Source organism: Homarus americanus, unplaced genomic scaffold, assembly GCF_018991925.1.
Source record: "Homarus americanus isolate GMGI-L3 unplaced genomic scaffold, GMGI_Hamer_2.0 scaffold18703, whole genome shotgun sequence".
NCBI lineage: Eukaryota > Metazoa > Arthropoda > Malacostraca > Decapoda > Nephropidae > Homarus > Homarus americanus.
The window spans coordinates 4,082,456-4,100,751 of record NW_024749779.1 but is presented as its reverse complement, the minus strand read 5'-3'; the positions used below and the strand labels follow the sequence as shown (position 1 = coordinate 4,100,751).

Here is an 18,296-nt window from a genome sequence, read left to right as displayed (position 1 = left end):
CACACACACACGCTGGTAGCAAGAGGTAACACAGTGGATCGGTGTTTTGAATGGTTATGATGATGCCAGACGTAAGATAAAGAAAGAAATAAAGAAATGTGAACGTGAATACAGTAAGTGAACAATGAAATGCTGTTTCAGAAAGTAAAATTGACACACATACCATGGCTAGTTGGGCCATCCCTGCTTTAGCTGCTGGTTAAGGATGAAAATTCATATCTATACTGGAATGTTCTGCTTAATGAGCTATATGCATTCCTGAAAAGTTCTCATTACATGAATTCTTGTTCACTGTGGATCCCATGCTGAAGGCTAAGATGTACATCAGCACAAAGAATTTTGGCATTGTTTACAATATTAGCTCCAGGGCTCTGCAGATATAATGCACATTTTCACTATTGTCAAGTTGTATGCACCTTATATAAATTACTGTAAAGTAATTTTTACCATACAAAGAACAGAGTAATTTTTTACATAAATTTTCATTCTTCCCCATAGATATGTAAGAAGTGCTATGAAAAGTTCCCGCAGGAGTTGAAGAAACGTCTCAAAAAGCAGCATGATACCCAGGCCCGTGGGGGCAAGCCAATTCCATAGATACCAGCAATCTGAAAATTATGGGTGATACAAAGTTTTAAGTTCTTTAAAGAAAAATTCAGTAGTGCTGATAAGAATTTTATATCACCTGATCATAATATGATTTACTAACTGAATACTATATTATGAGTGCTTAAAAAGGTTTTGAATCAAATCAAATGTTTATTTGATACATTTGTTTATAAATTATATTTATACTTAAATTTTTTTAGTATGTACAGTATGTACAATATTTCATTTAGGTTGAAAAAATTCTCATTTTATCCTTTACTTTATCTTTCTATTTTTTTTTTTTTTTTTTGCTCCTTTTTATATTTTCTATGGAGTGAAATGTTATGTGGAGATGTAGGTGTTCAGTGATGAAAAAGGAATCTCTGATAAAGATGTTGGGAGCTTGAATATCAAAACCAGTAAGTATTTACTTACCAGTATCAATATTGTCTGTACATTCTTCCAATGTGAAGCTGAGGGGATCTTGCAGTCACCACACCTATTGCTCTCTGCTGCACGTTTCATATTTATGACTGAACACTCCCCATGAAGGGTATCATGTATTACCCACTGAGTCTCTGGTTGAAAATGTAGTGACTAGTACAGGTACCAAAAATTGTTTTTAACCCAATATTGTACTGACAAAGCCCATATTGTGGCTGTGTTGGAGGAGAAAGCAAGAAATATGGAGGTACTGTAAGTCCACTCTTACTGAATACAATACAGTAATGTCTCTCTTAGGTGCAACAGTTAGTGTACATGGTATTGCAGCGATGAGACTTTTCAGATGGGCTTATTTTTGTCCCAAATACATGATTAATACTTTTAAAAAGTCATACGTATTACTGTAAATTATTGCAACGATGATTTGGACTCATATTGACTTATAAACATGGATTTCAAATATAGCTTTATTCTTCTTAGTACTTATGTACATAAGACATAATAAAAAATTTAAAAACATTGTACTGTACTCATCAGATGTGGGGCTGTATAGAGTTGTAAGTGGATAAAGTAGTCAGTGTAGCAGGCAATACCTTTAGTAAGATGACAAATGAACTACTTTTCCTGTGATGTACTAAGGAAAGGGAGGTTATTAAGAATCTTCATCGGGTGTTGGCCTTAATGATTGGAAAATTCTAAGTATGTTTTGGCATGGTGAATATGCATACACATAACTATAGTACAATTACAGTAATACAGTACAGTATTGCCACAACATCCACAGTTCAGTTATCACAGCATGTAATCACAGCACATTTACTATGTCGTCCCTCATAGTGTAGTTAACTTTAATGATATGTTTAGTTACAATATGCCACTAATGTAATATCGTCCATATGTGCCTAATACTGCAATAACATTAATGTTTTTGTTTTCATTGCAAGTACCAAGAGCATCAGCTGCTCCACTGTTGGCTGCAAGGTTCTAAATGTTATGAGAGATGTACCTAGGCGGAAGGGTTATTGGTACGGAGCAACAATCAAACCTTTAAACCTCATATAGCCACATTATCAGTTTCATCCCTTAGCTGCAATCCTTTAAAATTTTTGCACCTGAGAGAGGTTTTACTGTAGACACAGACCCAATGCTTAAGGACAGCTTGGGCTGACCTCTTTCTTTCTTTCGTTCTCCTCCAGGTCCAAGTTACACTAACATACAGTTGTGTGAATTTTCACATTCTCAAACAAAGTGCTGTGTCTGATGGTTCACTTAAAAGTCCTATCCTTTTTATTACCCTCTTTAATCCTACAATTTTCCTGCTTCATTCACTTAGATGGTTGAGCTTCCATGTCATCATCATACAGTCCAGATATTTAAATTGTCATAACTATTTCAGCCAGTCATCATATTTGGTTCCCTTTTCTTGAAACATATCTACTGTACCTTCTCTTACAATAAGAATATATAAGCTTTTAAAAGTTGTTAAATGACTCATATTTTTTACATCATAATTTTGTTTTAAGTACAGTAATTAAAAACTAATTATTATGCCTGTACAGAGTATTGGTATTACCCAACATGTTGCATGTACTGTACAGTATAACAGGGAACTCATGAATCAAGATTCAGCACAAAAAAAGTTAAAATTAATAAATAAAAATTAAGGATAAGGCTTTTGTACATTCTAATTTTGATGTAAGTTTAATATCATTGATGATTTGTTGCGAGGTAATAATTAAATGTAAGTAATAGTTGCCTGACAGGATCTTGTACTGTATACCTATTCCATAGCATTTTGTGTAAGAGTTGATTGAAGAACTGTATACACTATCAAGATATATTTTGTATCTTAGCAAACTAGTTAGTGATTGATGTTGAAAGTTTTAACAATTATGCACTCTCCTTACACATTTAATTTAATATTTTTATGATTCCCTCACAAGAGTCCAATTATCTAAAACAAAGTGGCACAGGATTCAGTATGAAGTATTATCTTATAGCTATTATCATGATTGATCTTATGACTTAGATATCAACAAATTATATTAGAAATTATATATTCATACTTTTTGTCTTTTCCATTGTTAACTTAATGGAACACAAAATACTAACATTATGATTAAAAAATTTTCTCCTTATGTTATTCACCATTTATCTTTTCTTTCTTTCTTTCATATGGTGAATATGCCTGGAAAAGTTTATTGTAATGTGGTAATAGAGAAAATGGATAAAAGAAGTTGCAAGGTAGATGAGGAAAGAGATAACAATAAAACTGTTGACAGAAAAGTGCCTGGCAGAAAGTAAGAAACTGTTCTCAAGATTTTGTAAACATGTAGAAGGCAAATGAGAGAGTAACTAGGAGGCATTGAGTGAGGCAAGGAAGATGTATAGTGTGAGTTACTCTAATTGATACAGTACAAGCATTCTATAAAATTAGAATGGCAAATGTGAGGAATGTGTACAGGAATCCTCCATTTTGTGTGTTTTATTTTAGTGCATTTTATTTTTATGTGGGTCTTATATTATGGAATACTTTTTATTAGAACACCCAGTTACCATTGCAGTTTTTTTATTTTGTGTGTTTTTAACAATGGTACAGGTTACCCTCAACACAGTTACACATGTGTCTTATGTATCATGTGCTCAGTTTATCTCATGATTACTTCATTGTAGTATCATTCTGTTCAAACACCAGTATTAATTGCATTAATTGTACATTTGCTTTGCTAATTTCAATGTAAATTACTTTACCTGGCATATGATAAACTTTATTGTGTGCTGGGTATCCTATATATCATCTGCTTAAAGCATTATTCAGTGTACTGTACTGTAAATAATAGCTGGTGTGAAGTAATTGTGCTCAAAATAAATTCATTATCATTAAAACATTTGTCCTTTTTAATCGTACAGTATTTCTAGTGTATTTTTGTTTTGTTCATTTTAATTTAGCACTTAATTTTTCAGGAATGCAACCACACAAAATTATGGATATCTGTATGTATGTATGTATGTTTGTGTGTGTATAGATGTAGCAGAAGCAAAGCTGTAACTGGGTACAGTAATGGGATCTGGCTCTTAGTACCATGTTTGCCTTGAAAACGATGATGGATGAGAATGACATGGTGTATAACAGTAGAGAGATATATACTCAGTAGGAGAATGCTTGGAAGAGGCTAGGGAATACAAACACTTGGGAAAGATGTTGCATAAAAGTGGTATGATGAGTGAAATCCTGGATAGAACAATACAGGGGAGGTAGAGGAGGATTAAAATGTTTGGAGATGAAAAGTGACTGAGAATTAGTTGAGTTAATATAAAGAGAAGAGCACTAATGAAGAAATTGGTATATGCATATAAATTCTGCCATTTACAGTACAGTATTTAGAGATAACGGTTGTAATTTTTTCCTCTGAAACGGGTTGTTTTTCCTTACGAAAATTCATGTGGGATTTGTACAATGTTACATAAAAAGTGAATAAGAATATCCAAGTTAAAATTTACATCAACCAAAGTACATATAAAAGAAAATTCGAAACATCACCATCTCTTCCCTTTTTATGGCTAATTATTATACATATCCATATCAATTGTCCTCGTATGGTGATAAGTAATTAGGATCCTTAGGTTCTAAATCCCAAGTCTTTCTATATTTAAATCATCTGGGATGTTGTTGACCTTAAGTTTTATTGGTAAATAATTCTTCTTAAGCTCCCTATTGTTGTCAATTTAACAAAATCCTTGATTTTACCACTGCTTATCATCTAGTTTTTATATGTATAGATATCTGTAACAATACCATTGACTAATGAATCTATATAATATATCCTCTCAAAATGCCAGTGAAAATTTCTTGCTGATGGTTGTAGTAGTCACTAAGATATGATTTGACTATGATGTATGTATCTCCCAGTGGTTCATATCACTCCAGCTGCTTCTTTGTCACATAGCTTACTATTACTAGAGTAAATAATTTTGGATCATAAAAATTTGCACAATTTCTTATTATTAGTGTACTGTAGAGAATATTTTTAAGCATGACAGTAGGGAGAATATCAGATATGCATGGTATAGGTGTGGAAAGCTAAGACTATGCAAATTGATTGTGAAAAAATTAGATTTTAGGATAATCCTTATTTTCATTATGGTCCATAGTGCTGCCTGAGGAAACCAAATTTTTTTTTATTGCATTATGGAGCTTTGAATACAGTATTTGTTTCTCGCTCTATTTTCTTGCATATTGTATTGGAATGTAATATGGTAATGGCTATTCATCATAAAGTGAGCCATATATTAATTTGTACCATGTTTCACAAATGAAATTCCTTACATTTCAGTCTTTGGTTTACTCATGATATTCTCTTTTGAGCTCCCATTAATCAAAGGTTCCTACAATCATAGCAATCTCTCATGTATATTTCTATAAGCCCTACATTATTTTACAATATTAAAAGGGGCTGTACAGTATCTAGACTTAGAAGTGATTTTTTATTTATTTTTTACCAAAAGTAATCCATGATTTGTGGGTGTGTACAATACCAGTATGTACTTGATTTTACCTGAAAAAATTGTCAGTTGTCTTCAATGGCTATAGGTGGGTTACCAGTTATGATACATTTATATCACACTACCCTTGTGTTAACAAATTTCACTGCTGAGTATGAAAGATTAATATTGTATGAAAGAAAGTTGATCCATGTGCAACAATATACATGGAGGTGCCAAAAGTTGTGTACTGTAATTATAAAAATATTAACTGTTTGTGTCATAATGTTTGAATCGATATTTTCTTAACATTTGTATAATTTTCTTTTAATTAGATACCAAATGAATTCTTGCCACAGTTAGTTATTTAATTCATAGACTTTTAACTTTTTCAGATTTTAAGTAGTTTATGTGTAAATGAAACGGTTTCTCTCTCATATACTGTACTTGTTACTATTAATACATGTTGTAGCTTCATAATTACAAATGTGTGTTGTTTGCTGGGATGATCAATTGCTTCTCGTTGATGAGCTTTGCTCTCCCATTTTATTGTATATTGTTAAGTGTTTTGTGAATAAATTTTGTAGATTATTAGCTGTCTTCCCTGGAGACAGATGTCAAATGTATAACATTAATTTTGCTACTATAGCACAATAGGAATTGCATTTACATGTGGATGACTGGAATTCAAAATTTTCATAAATACCCGGATGAAATGCTGCATATTATCAATGTTTCAAAATTTGGGCCATTAGAATTTAAAATCATTGTGAGATGTGATCATTTGCAGCTTGGTTGTTGGCTGCGCATGGCAACAGTCCACCACTTGACCTTTGTAGGACTTGCACTACTACTGTGCCAAGTCAGTAAAATGTTGCTGCTGAATACTTGGGTGCTAATCCTGTGCTAAATACTGTAGTCTAATAATACAGTAAGACTTCATTGGTATGTAAGATAATTTACAGTTAAAATGTGGCAATGTATAATACATTTCTTAGTACAGTATGTCTGATTTTGCTGGTATTAAATTTTAGGAGGTTTTGTGTGATTGTTATGTATGATTTACAAAGATAATTCGAGTGGTAGATAATGCAAGGTAAAAGCCATAAATGATGGCCTTTCACAAAACCAGGTAGCAGTATCTTAACTAACACTGCAAATGTATGAACACAACCTAGTGATACTGTATTTGTAATTTTGTGAAATTATGCTACTAATTTTAAACTTAACTGAAATAGCTGGAGCAAAATATTGGTTTTAGTGTAGGAGGATTTAATGTTAAATTTAGAAACCGCACAACACTCCAAAATAAGTATAAAATTATATTTCTTAAGAGTGATTGACATTTTTATGACATTGCACCTTATTTCCTCCTTCAGTACAGTATTTATATTATTTTTCAAGAAATAAATTCAATTTTACTTAACTTTTTTATGCTTAATTAGTGCCTTTCTGATGCCTTAGATATTTAAATATAAATATTATAACCTTAAAATGTTAATATACAAGTGCTGCGAGAGTTGCTTGAAACTGTACTAGTTCTTCCACTAAAGTAACAAAGATATGTAAGCTTAATGCACAAGTCCTGTAGTAGTTGTCCATTTTTGTTACATCGAATATCAGCGAAGTTGTTACAGTATTTAATTTCTGTGAGAATATTTTGATCATACTACAGTACTTTGAATAATACAATCACCTATTTAGATATCAATAGAAATATATTTTAACTGAAATTCTGTCAATATTTAACTACAGTATTTGTATAAACATAGAGATACTTTTTATGGCTAGTCTGATAGAATCATGAGAAGTGTTGCAGACATTACTGAGGCAAGGTGGATGTGGGTTTTGTAGATTTTGTATTATAGTTATGATAATACTTGAAGACTTTGGAATAAATTTGTTAACACTAAATTTTACAGTGCACTTTATAATGAATACTTTATATCAATATTATTATTCCACAGCATTTGTATACTGTATTTTATGACAACTGATTTTACCCATGGCTAATTATCCTTATACAGTACTATATTTTTAAATATGACTAAAAAATTAAATAAGTCTTGATAATATTTAATTATCTATCCTATGTATAACCTTTACCACTTTTTTGCAGGATACCAGTATTAATTTTCACCACATTGGGCTGCATATTCCCCCAGTGAGTTAAGAAAGTCTAGGAAAGTGGGTCAGGCAGGACACCACCAAACTCCATGGTCACTACACATCTTAGCACATTCCTCTTTGTTGATTCAAACTCAGTATTATGGTATCAGCACAACAGATAACTGTTTAAGCATTTTTTTTCTTAAGATAACTGGAGGATATAAATTTTTAAATATAAAGCAAGGTGTGATGATTATAGACATGCTGGAGCTGTGCTGTTTGAATATCTTTTTACTACTGTGGTTATAATTGCTTGCTAATTGGCTATGTAAGCTTTTGCACTAAAACAAGTGTAATAAACTATAAAACTACTGATGTTTGTTTGTTCCTTATTTAACCTATGTTCCTCCCAGCATTCTGGGAAAATCAATACAAAACAATTAAATTTTGAGTGCTGTATGGATACATACGGTTGAAAATGAAAAGGGAAGTCAGAGTTTTTAAACATGTAACCTGATTGATGTGATTGTAATATATGAGAAGCAACATAGAGTCTAACTATTATTTGGTAGAGGCAAGATTAATGGTGAATAGAAGGTTTCGGGTAAAAGAGACTCCCAAGAAATGAGGTTAAAAAGCTGACAAATTGAGGAAAGGGAATGTAGCTGTAAGATTTAAAGAGATGAAAGACAGTGGATACATTTATGAGTAAGTGTGACTGAAGAATGAGAGCAGCAATAGTGCAGGCTTAGAAAGAGCAGCTAAGAAGTATAGGTAATAAAAGGGAACAGTGGGCTGAAATGTTGGCCATGTTCCATAAGGAGAGAAAGGTTTAAAAGTGCCAGTTACAAAGAATAATGTGATGAGGGAGGAGAGTACATAGACTAAAAAGAAAGAAAGAATTAATAAAGAGCAGTTTATATATATATATATATATATATATATATATATATATATATATATATATATATATATATATATATATATATATATATATATATATATATGGGGAAACAACATGATTTTATCAAGATTTATCTTATCCACGTTTTCATTGTGGATCTACATGAAATATATATACTGTATACAGTGTATATATATATATATATATATATATATATATATATATATATATATATATATATATATATATATATATATATATATATATATATATATATATATATATATATGCAAGTAAATCACTGATAACCACAAGGAAAAAGAAAACACGAAGTTCCCAAGCGCTTTCGTGTAATTCACATCTTCAGGGGTGAGTACAGACTAAGGAGAAGTACACAACAAGGTGTATATATACAGAGGAGGGTGAGATCAGGTCCACAATGGTCAGGTAATGACCCTACTAATCTTTAAAAAGCACCGCAACGGTCGATAGTCAGGTCAGAGGGTAAGGTGACCCAACCTTCTCACCTGGCTACAAATCTCCTTAATTACAAAATTGTCCAGTTTGTACATGTCATTACTCAAATTCATGTTGACTGCTTCGGTATGTTTAATGAGACTAGATTCTATGATGTTCCTACCGTCAATTGAATTACAAGGTAATATTGAGGAGGCATTATCCCAGTCAATGCAATGCTTGTTATCCCTCAAATGAACAAACAGAGCATTGGATTCCTGGCCTGTCCTAACACTATATTTACTTGCTGTAAATGAACTTTCAGAATAGAATTATGCTCTTTTTTTCTACTCCAGTTACGCCTCAGCAGCAATAAAGACTGACGCAAGTAATTACCCCCAGCCACGTTCTCTTTGTTTATTTACGTGAGGCTGAGTGTATTTACTGTTAGATGGCGTTGTTTGTGCTGTGGACAGGTATGTGATTTATAGCCAGGCACGATATTGGTTTGCAACAAGTTTGGAGTCACTCTCGAGCAATTATCATGGTTTCGTCACGAATGTTGTCTTGTTACGTAACTTATAAATCTGATAGGATGACGGCTCGTGCCTTATTGGTGAAGGTTTATATATACAGTACTGTATATATATATATATATATATATATATATATATATATATATATATATATATATATATATATATATATATATATATATATATATATATATATATATATATATTTCATGTAGGTCCACAATGGAAACGTAGATAAGATAAATCTTGATAAAATCACACAGGGAAAAGGGAAACAATGGAGAACCTTAGCTTTCGTCTTTATTCAAGACATCTTCAGGGGCAACTAAGTTACAAAGACTGAGAGAGAGCTTATGTACACAGGGTCACCTTACAAAACATGAGGTCAGGCCAAAAAACATGACATCCACTAATCCACACACCAACCACACAACAAACATAAGAAGAGATTATAAGAACGGACGACATAACTAGTCATGTCACGTCAGGTAAAAAATATGAGACCCACTAATCATCTATCATACATCTACCTTACATGCTTTCAAAGCATTTTTAACCTTGGGCCACTGACAAATAAATTTGTGTAACATATTATCAGTTTTGTACTGATCATCACTAAGGTTTAAGGAATACATTTCTCTAATCAAACTTGCTTCAACTGGAAGTCTTTCTGTGACACATGATTTATACACTTCTAAACTGTTTTCCCAATCTATGGGATGATTAGTGTTCCTTATATAAACGAAAAGTGCACTGCTTTTAGATGCCGTTCTAATATTGTACTTGTGTTGTTTAATTCTGAGTTGCAATGCTTTCCCAGTCTGACCTACATAATTTCCATTTCAATTGTAACATGGAATACAGTAAACACTTCCATTTACATTCAAGGTTGGGCTATTCTTAATTAAAATATTAGTATTAGTTGAGTCATACTTAAAAACAACATTAATGTTTAATAGTTTAAGGGACTGAACTGACGGGACCAATTCATTGCGATAAGGTAGTCAATATATATATATATATATATATATATATATATATATATATATATATATATATATATATATATATATATATATATATATATATATATAATACAGATGGAAGTATAACTAACTTGCATCGGTAAGCATAATCATACAGACAAATATACAAACTTATTAAGCTTGTGACTGTACAATAAACTTTGTCAATCAAAAAACTTCCATGACAAAATAATTTTCCGCAACACACTTTTTTATTTGTACTGTGTTCATTTACATTCGCTCATTTGAGGAAGATTAATTACTTGGCGTATCAAGGTAATTCGTATAATTTTTAGATCTTACGCATTAGGATCTTTAAACCCTATAATTGGCAATGAAAACCCTAATGAACAAATTGTAAAACAATATAAAAACTTTAAGGAGACAGATCAATGTGTTTCCTCGCGGAGTGTAGCGAAACTGATCCACACTGGCCGCTGTCGAGAGACGGTAGGGGCTAAAGAAAAGGGTGATCACTGGATTTCATAGTGCAAAGGTCCCACTTTGCATAAATATTCCTTGGAGCAACATGAAAAAAATATCCAAAGAGACACTTTGTCTCTTTGCATAGAACCCACTAATTAGCATAAATTATGCTAATTAGCACCAGAAAGAAGGCAATTTCTAACATTTAAACCATTTCACCTAGAAACATGTGTGATTAGTTGAACATGGCTAATTTTAGGGTCAGGAATCCATTTGGGGAGTTATTTTGACAATTGGCGGCCATTTTGACTAAAATCTAAGAGGGCCACTGACCGCCATCTTGAATCTAATAAACGAAATCATAGTGCTCATAATAATATTGAGCACTTACAGTATATCTGATAGGCAGCTCTGAGGATGTGTTGATGTAGTGCGTCACTGCTGGGAGGCATATGATCAAAGTCCCGACCCTTGTGAAAGAAGAGATGCAAATGCGCAGTATCCACTGTTGTTATGCCCTCATCCACAACACCACAGAGCTGCATCACAAATTGATGGAGGACGGGGTGTGTCGCTCAATCATCTCCAATGTTGAGTTGGAACAGGACATCAGTGCTGTCAATTTAGCCATACTCAGAACAGTACCAGATCCACGGTGGTCCCCAATGTAATCAAGAAGCTCATTGAAAGCTTGAGCTTAAATTACTTTGGCAGCATAGCTTTCATTTGAATCACGATCAACTACATCTGCCTTTCTTTAAACTTTACTCAGGCATGCACGGTGGTACACATCATCTATCGCAATCATGTCCCCTTTTGACAGTTTGCTCTGAAGTTTCACATTACCTATTTTCTTTGGAGCATCATTGAATCTCTGGTTTATTCCAAGAGTGGAAACTTTTCTCAACTCCTTCTTGTCTTCAGACTCTTCACAAAAGAAGCATTTTGTTGCAGAATAGTCCTTGCCTTCAGTTGATGTAACATGGGACTCCTGTGTGACATAAACTCTGCCAGAGCTCATCCGCCGTGTTTTCATTGGGCTTCCTTGGTGTTTACTTCTCTCTACCTCACTCTTGGCTCGCTCCACCTTCTGTTTGTTGACGGCTCTTCTGCAATTTTTGTGGCACACTGTGCAGTTAGTTTTCATAAGTTCTACTTTTCTGCTTGCATCAATGTCATCTAGTGTTATGAAGCTGGGTAACTCACCTAACTCATAGAGCTCTGAGATATTGTCCAGAAGTTTTTGGTAACATGCTTCTAGTTTCTTGGGTTGGCCACGTAATTTTATAGATGATGCAGGATCTGCAACTGCTTCATTTGTATCTGACTGACATATAAGACATAAGGTCCAGTCAAGTGTATCCAATCTGGTCATTTTGAATCAACTATCTTTCATTGTAATCAATAATGTAACCTGAAAATACAAAAACAAAAAGTCATACATTCAAATGGTTGTCCTTAATGAATTCAAATTTTAGGATGTACTCGAAGATAAATTTGATTCATCATGCTTTTCTGATATAGCCAATAACAGCTATCTTGGAATGCACTTTTAAATATCCTTTTAAATAACCCCTATCACAAAAGTAATACCAGAAATGAGTTTATCAACACCAAATTAGTAGAAATTTATATATCACAAGTTTGTAGCTCAAACGGTTCCAAAGTTGTAAAGTATGCCCATATTGTAGGTAGTAGGTAGCTATCAAACAGGGAGGTACTACCGCCTGGGAAGATATTGGAACATTATGCTAATGGTAGACCCTGCTGCCATATGGCATCACAAAAATTGTGACCAAGTCCCACGTTGCTGATCTGACTTTCTGCCTCATTTACGCACAATTGCAGGGTCTCAATTGTTTCTCTTACTATGACAACACAACATACATACTGTGTATATCGTTTCTCACTCTTGATTGATTTTTTCGCTTTTGTATTTATTTTTGGTTATTATTATTATTTTTATTTTTTGTTATAATTTTTATCTATTTTTATTAATTATTATTATTATTATTATTATTATTATTATTATTATTATTATTATTATTATTATTATTATTATTATTATTATTATTATTATTATTATTGTTATTATTATTATTATTATTATTATTATTATTATTATTATTATTATTATTATTATTATTATTATTATTATTATTATTATTATTATTATTATTATTATTATTGATTTCGCCCCCTGGCTCTGATGTGGGTCAGTGACCTGTGCTCGGGTGGGCTAATCCCCCTATAAAAAAAATCAAGATGGCGGCCAGTGGCCATCTTGGATTTGAGGGTCAAAATGGCCGCTAATTGTCAAAATAACCCTCCAAGTGGTTTCCTGACCCTAAAATTAGCCAGGTTCAACTAATCACACATGTTTCTAGGTGAAATGGTTTAAATGTTAGAAAGTGCCTTCTTTCTGGTGCTAATTAGCATAAATTATGCTAATTAGTGGGTTCTATACATAGAGACAAAGAGTCTTTGGAAAACAAATTTCCGCTTGCTCCAAGGAACACTTATGCCAAGTGGGACCTTTGCACTATGAAATGCAGTGTTCACTCCCCTAGCAAGTCTAGTAAGGGACTCTGCATCAGGTGTGTGTGTGTGTGTGTGAGTGTGTGTGTGTGTGTGTGTGTGTGTGTGTGTTTGTTGTTAGGTTAGGTTAGGTTAGGTTAGAGCGGTTCGTCTTGTGATCATACTAACTTTATACATAGTGAAGCTTTTTATATTAACTTTGATATATTGGTGCAGGTGCCTTAATTATCTGGGAGGACTGGTACGTTACCTTGATGACTCTCTCTCTCTCTCTCTCTCTCTCTCTCTCTCGTAATAATAACAACACTAAACCACTGTTAGCCCCAGAGATCAATCCCTGAGTTTCCAGACCCTGCCGCGTGGAGGCCAGTGGTTAGAGGGTCCATTTTTTTTTTTTTTTTTTTTTTGTCATATGTGGGGTGGTCAAGAGAGTAAGGGCCTCTCAGAAGTCAGAGTTGTAACAAATGTGGGGGTGGGGTCAAGAGAGTAAGGGCCTCTCAGAAGTCAGAGTTGTAACAAATGTGGGGGTGGGGGGGGGGTCAAGAGAGTAAGGGCCTCTCAGAAGTCAGAGTTGTAACAAATGTGGGTGGAGCTTTTGACCAGGTTAACCAGGTCTCTTACACCTTGGTCCACCTGGTCAGGGAGACCGGTCACAGTGACCTCATCGCTTATAACATTTTTGGGGGGCAGAACGATGGTTATTCTACGGGTTAGTGATAGGTACCGTATATTTTGACCCTGTCTGCCAATTATTAGGCCGTGATGGGCCTTAGGGATGAACACTGTTTGTGACACTGGCGTACTGAGACGCCGCCTTTCCTTTTCATAGGCCATCAAGGACTCTATATGATCCGCGGCATCCTGCACCAGGCCTTTATCTGGCCCTACAACCCGTAGGGGCTGGTCCTTGGACCCCTTCTGAGGAACAAAGACCCGTACTTTGTACTTTTCCTGGATCTCTTTTATGGTAGAGCCACCTGGGCCTACCACAACCCCTAACATGTTGTTAGGAGCAGTGATGGTCACTGTCGTGGTCACAGCCTTTTGAACCAGGGCTTTTATGTGATCCGCGGCGTCGTGGACGAGGCCTTTATCTAGCCCTACAACCCGTAGGGGCTGGTCCTTGGACCCCTTCTGAGGAACAAAGACCCGTACTTTGTACTTTTCCTGGATCTCTTTTATGGTAGAGCCACCTGGGCCTACCACAACCCCTAACATGTTGATAGGAGCAGTGATGGTCACTGTCGTGGTCACAGCCTTTTGAACCAGGGCTTTTATGTGATCCGCGGCGTCGTGGACGAGGCCTTTATCTAGCCCTTCAACCCGTAGGGGCTGGTCCTTGGACCCCTTCTGAGGCACAAAGACCCGTACTTTGTACTTTTCCTGGATCTCTTTTATGGTAGAGCCACCTGGGCCTACCACAACCCCTAACATGTTGTTAGGAGCTTTGATGGTCACTGTCGTGGTCACAGCCTTTTGAACCAGGGCTTTTATGTGATCCGCGGCATCTTGCACAAGGCCTTTATCTAGCCCTACAACCCGTAGGGGCTGGTCCTTGGACCCCTTCTGAGGGACAGAGACGCGAACATTATACTTTTCCTAAATCTCTTTTATGGTAGAGCCACCTGGGCCTACCACAACCCCTAACATGTTGTTAGGAGCTTTGATGGTGACCTCCGTCGTCTCCTGCACCCACTGGCCCCTCATACGAGCCAGTTGGGGTGTCACTGTTGGACCCTTGGCCTTCTTCTCGGTCATTTTAGTGACGGGCTGGTGCTGGCGTCGTTCACTTTTAATATTCTGCATTATTTACTTTTATGACCAAACCAGACCACTGGACTCATGTGGTGTAAACATTATGTCAAGTGTAAGATAATGTAGTAAGAGGTTACCACAGTGAACCTCTTGTAGTGAACCTTTGTTATAGTAATGAACATGTTAGTGAACCTTTGTTATAGTAATGAACCTCTTGTAGTGAACCTTTGTTATAGTAATGAACATGTTATTATAGTGAACCTCTTGTAGTGAACCTTTGTTATAGTAATGAACATGTTATTATAGTGAACCTCTTGTAGTGAACCTTTGTTATAGTAATGAACATGTAGTGAACCTCTTGTAGTGAACCTTTGTTATAGTAATGAACATGTTATTATAGTGAACCTCTTGTAGTGAACCTTTGTTATAGTAATGAACATGTTATTATAGTGAACCTCTTGTAGTGAACCTTTGTTATAGTAATGAACATGTTATTATAGTGAACATGTTGTAGTGAACCTTTGTTATAGTAATGAACATGTTGTAGTGAACCTTTGTTATAGTAATGAACATGTTATTATAGTGAACCTCTTGTAGTGAACCTTTGTTATAGTAATGAACATGTTGTAGTGAACCTGTTGTAGTGAACCTTTGTTATAGTAATGAACATGTTGTAGTGAACCTTTGTTATAGTAATGAACATGTTATTATAGTGAACCTCTTGTAGTGAACCTTTGTTATAGTAATGAACATGTTATTATAGTGAACCTCTTGTAGTGAACCTCTTGTAGTGAACCTTTGTTATAGTAATGAACATGTTATTATAGTGAACATGGAATAGTGAACCTCTTGTAGTGAACCTTTGTTATAGTAATGAACATGTTATTATAGTGAACCTCTTGTAGTGAACCTTTGTTATAGTAATGAACATGTTATTATAGTGAACCTCTTGTAGTGAACCTTTGTTATAGTAATGAACATGTTATTATAGTGAACATGTTGTAGTGAACCTTTGTTATAGTAATGAACATGTTATTATAGTGAACCTCTTGTAGTGAACCTTTGTTATAGTAATGAACATGTTATTATAGTGAACCTCTTGTAGTGAACCTTTGTTATAGTAATGATCATGTTATTATAGTGAACACGGAATAGTGAACCTCTTGTAGTGAACCTTTGTTATAGTAATGAACATGTTATAGTGAACATGTTGTAGTGAACATGTTGTAGTGAACCTTTGTTATAGTAATGAACATGTTATCCATAATATTAGAAACCTTCCATATGAAGAAAGACTGAAAAGCTTAGGCTTGCATTCATTAGAGAGGCGTAGAGTTAGGAGAGATATGATAGAGGTGTTCAAGTGGGTAAGTGGGATTAACAAGGGTAAAATGGAAGATGTTCTGAAGCTCAGTAATAACGAAATAACTAGAACAAATGGCTTTAAATTAGATAAATTCCGATTCAGAAAGGATATAGGCAAGCACTGGTTTGGTAATAGAGTTGTGGATATGTGGAATAGGCTACCGAGTGCTATAGTAGGATCGGGGACGCTAGGGAGCTTCAAGACGAAGTTGGATAGGCACATGGAAGTGCTGGGATGGGTGTGAAAGGGATCTACCCTGTATGGGCCAGTCGGCCTCCTGCAGTATCCCACTTCTTATGTTCTTATGTTCTAAACGGGACTGCCCAGTATGGGCCAATAGGCCAGCTGCAGTTTCCTCCACCATTCCTCTTCCACCAGTATGTTCTTATCTAGTATGAACTTTTGGTTGCAGTCCTCTACCATCCTCCTCACGGCCACCAGTACAACATCTAGTATCAACTTTTGGAATCAAGTCTATATATAAACTTAGTATGTGTGTAAAATACATACTTGCAATCTCGTCAGATTCGGAACAAATTACCTACCTTCTGCTTGCCACCAATATAGGCAATAGTAGCATCGACGTAATGAACAGATAAGAAAAAAGTCATCCTCGTCCCACTTTGCATAAATATTCCTTGGAGCAACATGAAAAAAATATCCAAAGAGACACTTTGTCTCTTTGCATAGAACCCACTAATTAGCATAAATTATGCTAATTAGCACCAGAAAGAAGGCAATTTCTAACATTTAAACCATTTCACCTAGAAACATGTGTGATTAGTTGAACATGGCTAATTTTAGGGTCAGGAATCCATTTGGGGAGTTATTTTGACAATTGGCGGCCATTTTGACTAAAATCTAAGAGGGCCACTGACCGCCATCTTGAATCTAATAAACGAAATCATAGTGCTCATAATAATATTGAGCACTTACAGTATATCTGATAGGCAGCTCTGAGGATGTGTTGGTGTAGTGCGTCACTGCTGGGAGGCATATGATCAAAGTCCCGACCCTTGTGAAAGAAGAGATGCAAATGCGCAGTATCCACTGTTGTTATGCCCTCATCCACAACACCACAGAGCTGCATCACAAATTGATGGAGGACGGGGTGTGTCGCTCAATCATCTCCAATGTTGAGTTGGAACAGGACATCAGTGCTGTCAATTTAGCCATACTCAGAACAGTACCAGATCCACGGTGGTCCCCAATGTAATCAAGAAGCTCATTGAAAGCTTGAGCTTAAATTACTTTGGCAGCATAGCTTTCATTTGAATCACGATCAACTACATCTGCCTTTCTTTAAACTTTACTCAGGCATGCACGGTGGTACACATCATCTATCGCAATCATGTCCCCTTTTGACAGTTTGCTCTGAAGTTTCACATTACCTATTTTCTTTGGAGCATCATTGAATCTCTGGTTTATTCCAAGAGTGGAAACTTTTCTCAACTCCTTCTTGTCTTCAGACTCTTCACAAAAGAAGCATTTTGTTGCAGAATAGTCCTTGCCTTCAGTTGATGTAACATGGGACTCCTGTGTGACATAAACTCTGCCAGAGCTCATCCGCCGTGTTTTCATTGGGCTTCCTTGGTGTTTACTTCTCTCTACCTCACTCTTGGCTCGCTCCACCTTCTGTTTGTTGACGGCTCTTCTGCAATTTTTGT

The 18,296-nt window shown here is 35.1% G+C and overlaps 2 protein-coding genes across 3 annotated transcripts in view; one reads left to right on the top strand and one right to left on the bottom strand.

The window, feature by feature from the left end:
* Window positions 1–7,996, top strand: part of LOC121853768 (LIM and senescent cell antigen-like-containing domain protein 1) — a 37,427-nt gene extending 29,431 nt beyond the window's left edge. For both annotated transcript variants that reach the window (XM_042348124.1, XM_042348123.1), the window contains one exon: window positions 499–7,996. In XM_042348124.1, the coding sequence (XP_042204058.1) occupies window positions 499–597 (99 nt within the window). In that variant the 3' untranslated portion in view covers window positions 598–7,996. The remainder of the gene's footprint in view (window positions 1–498) is intronic.
* Window positions 7,997–14,066: 6,070 nt separating this feature from the next.
* On the bottom strand, window positions 14,067–17,240 carry LOC121853829 (far upstream element-binding protein 2-like). Its single transcript, XM_042348205.1, has 2 exons — window positions 17,175–17,240; window positions 14,067–15,074 (listed from the first exon to the last, which is right to left on the bottom strand). The coding sequence occupies exons 1-2, from the start codon at window positions 17,238–17,240 to the stop codon at window positions 14,067–14,069; spliced, it is 1,074 nt and encodes a 357-aa protein (XP_042204139.1).
* Between the last annotated feature and the right edge of the window lie 1,056 nt (window positions 17,241–18,296).

Excerpts from the sequence above, each read along its gene's own strand:
- LOC121853829 (XM_042348205.1), bottom strand. The coding sequence starts at position 17,240 with ATGACTTTTTTCTTATCTGTTCATTACGTCGATGCTACTATTGCCTAT. Across the intron at positions 15,075-17,174 it reads ATATTGGTGGCAAGCAGAAG|AAGGGGTCCAAGGACCAGCC; the intron begins GTAGGTAATTTG and ends TCTGTCCCTCAG.